The sequence below is a fragment of the Aulonocara sp. 'chitande type north' Nkhata Bay genome, linkage group LG15, assembly GCF_057382095.1.
Source record: "Aulonocara sp. 'chitande type north' Nkhata Bay isolate Kocher_YH1m ecotype deep benthic linkage group LG15, A_spYH_male_GT1.1, whole genome shotgun sequence".
Lineage (NCBI taxonomy): Eukaryota > Metazoa > Chordata > Actinopteri > Cichliformes > Cichlidae > Aulonocara > Aulonocara sp. 'chitande type north' Nkhata Bay.
This window is the reverse complement of record NC_141358.1, coordinates 1-10,040: the sequence shown is the minus strand read 5'-3', so window position 1 is coordinate 10,040 and position 10,040 is coordinate 1. Positions and strand designations below refer to the sequence as shown.

Sequence of the window (10,040 nt, the reverse complement as noted above, 5' to 3'; positions counted from 1 at the left end):
GTTTCCTCTTTCTGGTGCAAAGTGGGCCAAAAACAAACTAGAGACACGGACTTGCCACAGAAAAGCTGATCAGCTGATCATTGATCAGTTTCATGATTGAAGTAGCAGAGAGAAGAGGCAGTCGCTCCATATATCGCTTGTTAAGCTTAACGCTGGAATGCTTTACAAACATTCAGAGATGGACTTACACACTTGCTTTACTTCTCTCGGGGATAACTTTGTCGGAGATGAAATGCCGGGTTGCTAGCGAAGCTCCACATGCTATCCAGACCACCAACAGGTCTCGTATGCCACAGCCGCTCTATCACGTGATGCATACTGCTCCGACGTGCTAACGTTCTGAGGTGAGTTACGGCGTGTTGCAAGTTTTGTGAGGTGCTTTCGTGATATTTAATGGATCGGATTACATTTTTTATTTTTTTCCGATATCCGATCCAGTAATTTAGGTCAGTATCGGACCGATACCGATACGTAATATCGGATCGGTCCATCTCTAGTCTAAATGACTCGGCTAAAGTTAGTAGCATGCTTGTTGTTTTTGTCTTTGCACTAGGATGATGTCGGCGTAAATGTGCAGTCATATTCGTTGTGTTCCCACTAGTGCTTTCAGGTTAATCTCGTTGAAATGACCTTAACGCCACAACACGGCAAATCTCCGTTAACGAGCTACCGCCGATCGCTCCGTGCATGGGGCTAGACGGCCAACACGTTAACGAGCTAACTGCGCTAACACACTAGTTCCCACCCATGTAATTGAGCATTGCATGGCACATCCAACATACTGTTTTACTTTAGTCCATGACTCGCTTACCTTCAGGGTCATACGTCACATGAAAACCAAAATAATTCCAAACGCCAGATCTGAATGAGGGTGGGGGAGGTTCATGTTGTAAGGAGAGCTTAACTTCTGTCTCGCTAGCTTGCCCTGCGCTCTTCCTTCTGACTATGCTGTCTGTGTTGAGCGCTCAGTGGATCTGCGCTCGACAGTGCAGCCTAGGCGGAGTAGTCGAACGCAGATTCACTGAGCGCTCACACAGACAGCATCGTCAGAAGGAAAGTTGATAAAATAAATTACAAATTTTGTATTGTTCGATACATATACGTACCGAACTGAAAGCACTGTATCGAACGGTTCAATATCGATACGAATATCGTTGCACCCCTAATATATATATATATATATATATATATATATATATATATATATATATATATATATATATATATATTAATATTTTATATATATTCTTTTTTTCTGTACCGGTACTAGTTTTTTTTATTTTTTTTTTACAAAATTTATAATCAGTAATGTCATAAATGAAAAACTATTTACAACAGTTCCAACCAGCAAAATACCGGAGCAAAGAGCCAAAGAATGATTCAGGAATATTGATGCAATAATGTAAGCACTTTTATGTGTCATAATTTAGGTATTTTTTTTTTAATTAAAATAAAAGTAATTAGATTATTAGAGTATTTTCATACTCTGATATTAATATACTTTCAATTAAAGGATCAGAGTACTTCCTCCAACACAGTTTGCAAAATAAAGGCTTTAAATCTAAAAATGTAAAAATGTGGACTTGTTCATCCAAACACAGGAAACAGTACCTGTACACAGAATCCTACCTGATAACCCAAGTTTGAATGCTGTGTAAAATATAAATCAAGCAGAATGGAAAGATTTATGAATCTTATTAACTTATATTTTATACACAATAGAATTTAGAAAACATAAAATGTTAAGATGGAGAAAATGTAAAATTTTGAGAAAGAATAATATCTCATTGTTAACCTGATGGCAATAACTCATCTCATAAAAGTTGAGATCGGGACATTTTCACTGCTGTGCAACTGAGCAGCTGTTGTTATTTTCAGGTGGTGAGTGTCTGGATTAAAGTGTGGTGTCCATGTTTGCTGGAAAAGAATTTCAGATTTTGATTCGCCCGACCACAGAACAGTTTTCCATTTTGTCTCAGTCTGTTTTAAACAAGCTTTGGCACAGATAAGACATCATTGCTTCTTCATAATGTTCACACGTGGCTTCTTTGCATGACAGAGCCTTAACCTGCCACCGTGGACGCAGTGGGAAACTGTGTTCACACACGTGTTTCTTTTTTTTGCAGATTGGTGAACCTCTGCCTCAAAGATGCTCTTTTAACAACCAGTCGTCTTATTTTCCAGCCTTTTGTTAATCTCTCCCAACTTTTATCAGATTTGTTGGTGCCATCAAATTAAAAACAATCACTTTTCTTAAAGTGGTACACAAACTGGGATTGTGCGTTGTGTCGTTGTGGATAATCCTTAGAGCACCTCTGAAACAGTGAGGTGAAAACACTGTGAACCACGTTACATGCATATTTATGCAGAGGTGAGTCCAGGTGTGACCCCGTTGTGATATATGTTCACTGATAAGAGTTTTCACTCCTGAATCCACAGTCTGTGGAGCTGTGTCAGTCCAACTGCTTCCTGTTGTCAGGTATCACGATGAACGACGTGGAGTAGTTTACTAGTCGGATATAATTACTGTCAGTGAGTGAAATGTCAGGTTGTAACAAGGCTTCTCAGAGCAAACGCATTAACAGACTGACTGTTGTTTCCACAGGTGGGCAGAAATCCGTTTCCCTAAGTTTCAACTCAGGAAATCCTTCAGTTTACAAAGTCTCCTGAGGAGCGCTGGGGTATCATCCACTTTCTCCCACTGAGCCAACTTCTCTGGATTATTGGAGGGAAAGATGCCGTCACTCCTCGAGGTTAAGAAAGAACCAAATAAATGAATACCATGAAGCTGCCAAACACACTGAAACATAACAAAGGATTTTTACTTTTCCCTTGTCTCCTTTACCTCATTTAGAGATCCACTTCTCTTCACTCTGTCCTCTAACTGCTCCTTTTTCCATGTCCTTACATTTAGACACCCCATGAGGTCACGCTGAAGGTGGACGAAACTAAAGCAAAGGAAGGGGGGAGACCTGACACCATGCTCGACTTCTCTGTCCCCCCATGAGTAACCTTTGGCAGCTCGTTCATGCTCATGATCTGTGACGTGGGGCTCATCCTGCTTGTTGGAAGACTCGTGGATCCCACCGATGTCATGAGTGAACATCACACTCTTCTCTTTTTCTTGTGTTCACTGTTTTCACACAGAGAAGATGACAGTCGTATCATTTCCTGGCAGGAAAACAGGCGTTTACAGCAGTTTCACTGAAGTTGCAGAGGGAGTTTGGTTTTTCAAACATTACAGGGTGATTTATGGTTTATTTCTCCATTTTCATGAAATGATGAAAAGAGATTTAAATGGCAGCAATTTATCCCCGTGACTGAATCTCTGCTATTCTTGCAAAAGTAAAACATAAAAATGCTTTTCTCTCATTACAAAAGCATTTTCTCTTTTTGTCACTTCTTCACTCTGAAAGCTATTTCCTCCTGTAACATCTCTTCATCATCTTTGGCAATTACTGGAAATTGTTTTGCAAGAGCGTATAGCATCATTCTCCAACACCAGAAGAGAAATGCTCACGATGTTGTGTCACATTAGCACGCTAAGGTTTAGCAGCTCTGTGACAGCAGCTCGTACTTTTCACCTCACTCGGTCTTGTGTGATATTGTGATGATCTTAAGCTGACTGAGAAGATGATGAATGGATAATAGTTTGATTAACAGGACAACAGATTTATCACACGCAACACAGATGTCAGCCTATTAATCAGGAGCACTGACTGATGGAAACCCCAGACCAAAGTGTTCCAGAGGTGTAATCTGGATAAAAATATCCGGGTTTTCCTTCCATGGATCCTTTAATCCAGCTCACCTTTGTCCTGGTCCAGGAAGGAAGAGTTTCACCTAAAGCGGCTGCATTGATATGTTTGTTCTATTTCTGCTTTTTGCATGTGCTACTCGGCTCTGTCGTTGCTTTGCACAAATATGTGCACATATTTAACGGCACCATCTGCCGTTTTTTGAGCGATGGCGGGCCGTCTGAACCAAAAACACCAGGGCAGTCACGATGACAATGAAACGGTGATTCAAGTGATAACAAATGAACAGTGATATAAAAGGCTGCTTAATTTTAATGTTAATGTGGGCAGTGCCGTCATAGCAACTCTACTACTATTACCATCTCTGTATGTAGAATGACACTCTGGGCCAGACTGTTTATATATTTGACAACTAATAAAAAAACCATAAATACAGGAAAACTCTCCGAACCTTGTTAGTGTTGCCACTGAGCAGGATTTTTATCAGTTCTCTTCAACATTTGTTTGTTTGAGGATCTCAGATGCTTAAATTTCGATGGTGAACCCAGACCGTCAGACCAAAGCAAAGATGAGAAAATATGATAAAAAACATAAATAACGTGCAGCTGGAGTGGAGGTAATATGGCATGTAGTGCCGACAATTCAGCGTTAGCCCTGCGACAGACCCGTGACCCGTCCGGGGTCATTCCCCGCCTCTCGGCTGTAACAGGTTCGAGCCCCCGGTGACCCTACTTTTACACGTTAATTAAATTTGAGCTGTTAATCATCATCATCATCATCAACTTTATTTATAAAGCACTTTAAAACAACCACAGCTGACACAAAGTGCTGTACATTGGAACTGTAAAATAAAATTACATGAGATATAAATAAAACACAAATAAAAGAAGAGTGAAATCATTAATTAAATAACTACTTCAATTAAAAGAGAAACTGAGTCTCACTGAGGTTAAAAGCCAAGGAATAAAAGTGGGTTTTAAGACGTGATTTAAAAGTGGACAGTGAAGGGGCCTCTCTAACATGCATGGGCAAATTATTCCATAATTAGGAGCCACGATAGAGAAGGCCCCGCCCCCTCTGAGCTTCCTCCTGGATCTCGGTACCTCCAGGAGCAGCTGGTCAGCTGACCTGAGAGACCGACAGGGTGTGTGGGGATGAAGAAGCTCAGAGAGGTAAGGCGGGGCAAGACTGAAGGCAGTTAAAAACATACATAAGAGCACATTAATGATTCCTAATGTAAATAAGAGTGGGAATGAATGTTGCAGAAAAACAGTTATTGTTTGATTCAGTGCACAGAGCAATAATAATACATACTAATTAATTCTAATTCTAGTTAGCTCTGACACTTTTCCTTTCTTTGAACATTCAAGCATTAAGTCCCACAGCAGGACACGGTCTCGCTCGTCAGCAGGTCAAAGTGAAAAGACTCTTAGTGACTGAACAGGTTTTTGTGGTGTGTGTTAACATAGCCAGGCTTTCTTTGAGCCCAGCACATTATTATGTGTTTTGGCAGCGGCATTTCCGTCAATGTAAAATAAAATTAGCATCTGATTAGGACCAAGTATAAAAACATTTTCACATTTTCTGCATCACTAAATGATGCAGTGTAAATTATAGCACCAATGCGACACGCTGTTTGTGCTGCTGGTCTTCATTTGTGCTTCAGCCAGAGAGTTACTCAGAAAACTCTGACTTTAAGCTTCACATAGCTCGATAAGCTACAGTATTAATAATCATCATCATCATCATCATAATCATAATATATAATATAATAATTCAAAACACTCAAGGACACTTCACAGAACAAATAAGACAAGCATAAAAACAGGAAATAAACAGAATAATAATAAAAGGTTTAAGAGCATGCAGTAGTTATACAGAGTCGGCTCTGGTTCTTGAACAGGTGGGTTTTGAGGGTGGAAAGAACTGATGCTTCTGAGGTCAGGGGGTAAGGAACTCCACAGTCGAGGGGCAGAGCGGCTAAAAGCCCCGCCCCCCACAGAAACGAGACGAGAGGAAGGAACAAAAAGAAGAAGAGAAGAGGCACCGGGATGGGATGGAGATCTGTACCAATCAGAGAGATATGGTGGGGAGAGAGAAGGAATCGCCTTAAATGTGTAGAGGAGTATTTTAAAATTAATGTGGAGTTGAACACCAGTGAAGCTGCTTCAGGATGGGTGATGTGGTGAGTAGAGGGAGTCCTAGTAATAATACGGGACACGTTGGACACGTTGGAGCTTGTTGATGGATTTTTGTTGGCAGGCCAGATAAGAGTGAGTTCCAGTAGTTGATCATAATAATAATGGATTGCATTTATATAGCGCTTTTCGGGACCCCTCAAAGCGCTTTACAATTCCACTATTCAGTCACTCTCACACACTGGTGGAGGCAGCTACAGGTGTAGCCACAGCTGCCCTGGGGCAGACTGACAGAAGCGAGGCTGTCATATCGCGCCATCGGCCTCTCTGGCCAACACCAGTAGGCAAGTAGGGTAAAGTGTCTTGCCCAAGGACACAACGACCAGGACAGAGAGCCCAAGGATCGAACCGGCGACCTTCCGGTTACAGATGTGATTCCCAACCCCCTGAGCCACGGTCGCCCCAATATAATAAGATCAGAGAGGTAACGAGACTGTGGACGAGGATAGCAGTGGCATGTGGAGTGAGGAAGGGGCGGAGGCGATGGATGTTACGGAGGTGAAAATAAGCTGATCGAGTGACATTAGTGATGTGAGAGTTAAAGGATAACGTGCGCCCAAACCTTTCACAGAAGGAGAGGTAGAAACCGACGAGTTAATGGTGGTAACAGAAAAAGTGTCCCTGATACAAACAAACAAACATGCAAAGCGCAGCAAGAAACAGGAAGCTGTTAACTCATGTAGAACTCTGGTAGCACAAAACCCTGAAAAGGTAAGTTTGAACTTGTTAAACTGGAAGTGAACAAAGATAAAATCAAAGCTCCATAACTACTGTGTTTGTCTCCACCAAAGGACGCGCTCTGTGAGATGGTCAGCAGGGCTCGAGCTACTTTTCCAGGCGACCTTATTGTCCTCCAGTTAAATCTGTCACTTTTTAAAAGCAGCTGAAGATTTGAACATCGTCTTCATGTTTAAATGATTATTGCATCACGCGCTTCTTTAGCTGAATGCTTTTCACGCCACCTTTGTCTGTGAAAAAGCTTCAGTGGTTTTTTCCTTACTGTCCTTCATTATTTATTAACTTAATTTATCGATAGAAGAGACAAGAGTTCAAACTGATAAAATGAGCACCGGCTGCACGGCCACAAAACCAACAACCTCAAACTGTGTTACATGGAGACACATTTCAACACGGTACTGCAATCATGCAGAGCTGTGCATTTTCTTTTATTAAAAACAGTCATTTAGCCTGCATCACATTTTTATGGCAGATGTGAGATCATAGAATTTAAATGACAAGCTGACAGCAGCTGGTCGTCTGCTGTCCGTAACTAACCAGCTCGTTCTAGATTTTTGAATCAACTTTGCTCAGTTTATCATCAGTATTTACAGAGAAGTAGCTAAAGTTTGAAGACAACTGTGCCAGGGTGCCACCAACACGAACAAGATAAAACGGCTGTACGCTAAGAATACGTGTAAATGCAATTAATAGAACCTCCCTTTTTAAAAAATGTATTGCTTCCAAAATGCATTTCCACAGGAAAATTTGCACTAAGATAGAATTAACTCAACTTCCACATCTGATTTGTCAGATCTTCTCTGATGATTATTGCAGGCATGAAATGAAAAATAAAAAATAGATTAGACGCATTTACACTCGTTTTTATCAGCTGTGTTGCATCACTGAAGCTGGCTCAGCCTCTCAGCATGGGACAGAGCAGAGAGATCACTCTTGGTTAATTTTTAACTGGACTGTAAACTGACTCTCGCTCTTGTATATAAAGAGGACGTTTCAGAGCAGCTGCCTGCAGCAGAGAGGACTTTAAAGGTAAGAACATTGCTTTATTAGCCAACCACTGAATGGATTTCAGGAAACTTAAACATTATGTTTGGAAATGAAGTGCAGACAGTCCAGATCCTGCTCTGATTGTGTCCTAATTCATTTCCCACTGTTATCCCTGGAAGTGTTAACTTTAAATGCTTGTATTTCTCTTGACAGTGCTCTAAAGATGCGTGGTCTCGTTGCTAGTTGTGCGCTCGCTGCACTGCTCCTGGCCGTAGCCTTGGCCGACCACCACCACAACCACAGCTCTGCACAGAGCAACGAGGAGGACGATGGCTGCCACAGGCTCTCTGCTCCTAATGCTGACTTTGCTGTTGTCCTCTACAAAAGTCTGAATGCCAAGACTGCTGCTGGAAACAACATCTTCTTTTCGCCACTGGGCATCTCCACTGCCCTGTCCCTGCTATCTACTGGGGCCCGCGGTGAAACCCACAGCCAGCTGTTCTCCAGCCTGGGCTACAGCACCTTAAACCAGACTCAGGTCAACGAAGCCTACAAGCATCTTTTTCACATGCTTGGAGAAAGCCAGGAGAACCAAAAGCTGGATGTTGGTAATGCTGCTGCGGTGCGCTCCGGCTTCAGTCCTCTGGAGCAGTTCTTAAATGACATCAAGCAGTACTACTCTGGTGAAATCTTTCAAGTTGACTTTACCAAACCTGAAGAGGCTGCAGCTGAAATCAACAAGCACATTGCCAGCAAAACCAACGACAAGATCAAAGACATGGTGAAGGACTTGGACCCTGAAATGGCAATGGTCCTTATCAACTACGTCTACTTCAGAGGTAAGACGCATGCAGACAGAACAGACAGTGTCAGCCAGGTGTTCTCTGGTTCAAGGTTTTCACAGATAGAGATTAGCACAAATACACGAAACAAACAAGTCTGAAGGATGCAACGATTTCAAATAAGTACCCACTATCAATATCGACTTGATGTGACCCGTTACAGGACAGTGGGAGAAACCTTTCGACGGTAACAGAACACGCAAAGAGGAATTCCATGTGGATGGAAGCACCACAGTTGAGGTGGACATGATGAGGAGGACGGGACGCTACAACTTCTACAGAGACGACGGGAACCACGCCACGATTTTGCAGCTGCCGTACAAGGGCAACACCTCCATGATGATTGTTTTCCCCGATGAAGACAAAATGAATCAGGTGGAGGCTGTCATCAGCAAAGATCAGCTCAGGCGCTGGCACGATTCCTTCTTCAGGACGTAAGAGAGCACCTCGTAAGTGGCTGTTTGTGGTTGCGTATTTTTCTGGGACTCTTACACGGGTGTTTTTCTCTTGTATTTGTTTCTCAGTAACGTGAATCTTGGCATGCCAAAGTTTTCCATCTCTGCCGAAGCCTCCCTGGATGACACGCTGAAAGAAAGTGGAATAACGGACGCTTTTGGAGACAAAGCTGATTTTTCTGGCATGTCTAATGAGGTCCCGCTCAAAGTCTCAAAGGTAGGATCACTGAATATGACTTCATTGTTTTGTCCACTTCATGGACTCAAATGTGACATTGGCTCTTGTGTCCTGGTTCCTCCAACAGGTGTCTCACCAGGCGGTGCTAAGCGTGGATGAAACAGGAACGGAGGCTGCTGCTGCCACCACTGTCGAGATCATGCCAAATAGTCTGCCCCAAGACATAACACTCAACAGACCCTTCCTGCTCTTCATCCTTGAGCATTCAACAAAGAGCATCCTCTTCATGGGCAAGATCAACAACCCCACAGCCTAAGGATGCCCTTAGTGCGCCACATTTGTTCCATTTTCACGCTGCAGCAGTAGCTCCGGGGGTTATCTTTACCTCGGGATCTTAAAATGATGCGGAGGTGCCGCTGTAATAATAAGAACGCTGGGGAAATGATGTTTAGCCAATAGTGTGATGAATATGACAACACATCTGTCATTACATAACAGAAATGAATCTGTCTGTCAGCATCAAACATTTATTACTAAAAACCGAACTTGGCCAGAGGCAAAGATGTCTGAAAAAAAAACAAACACAAGTCAAAGAAGCCTCTACTAACACAGCACATCAGCTTTTGTGTGGCCGGTTGTGTTTTGAATTTGGTTCAACATGAAGTGAAATAAAAACTTTCCATGAACACAGGCCATGTTATATTATTTCATTTGTTTCAGTCCAGTGATCTTTATTATTCTACAATGAAGTCAGTGTCACTGCTGTAAGGCTCTTATCTGTTATTTACAGTTAATCTTAGGCAGAATTAAAAATATGATCTCACTCTGACCTGCTGATGGAGCTCAAGACACTTCATTCAGATTTCATCAGTCCCCGAGTATCC

The 10,040-nt window shown here is 42.3% G+C and overlaps 1 protein-coding gene and 1 long non-coding RNA gene across 3 annotated transcripts; both read left to right on the top strand.

Annotated features, from left to right (window-relative positions):
* The first annotated feature begins 267 nt into the window (after positions 1–267).
* On the top strand, positions 268–4,199 carry LOC147312165 (uncharacterized). The gene is made up of 3 exons (XR_015125019.1): positions 268–344; positions 2,606–2,753; positions 2,915–4,199. It is a non-coding gene; the product is annotated as an uncharacterized LOC147312165 (long non-coding RNA).
* A 3,467-nt stretch (positions 4,200–7,666) lies between these two features.
* Positions 7,667–9,847, top strand: LOC147312164 (alpha-1-antitrypsin homolog). 2 transcript variants are annotated; one of them, XM_086263761.1, is made up of 5 exons: positions 7,667–7,723; positions 7,895–8,520; positions 8,687–8,957; positions 9,048–9,195; positions 9,284–9,847. In XM_086263761.1, the coding sequence occupies exons 2-5, from the start codon at positions 7,905–7,907 to the stop codon at positions 9,470–9,472; spliced, it is 1,224 nt and encodes a 407-aa protein (XP_086119887.1). In that variant the 5' UTR covers positions 7,667–7,723; positions 7,895–7,904; the 3' UTR covers positions 9,473–9,847. The 2 variants fall into 2 exon arrangements, with proteins under 2 accessions (XP_086119887.1, XP_086119886.1); XM_086263760.1 differs by lacking the exon at positions 7,667–7,723 and having other exon boundaries at positions 7,776–8,520.
* The last annotated feature ends 193 nt before the right edge of the window (positions 9,848–10,040 follow it).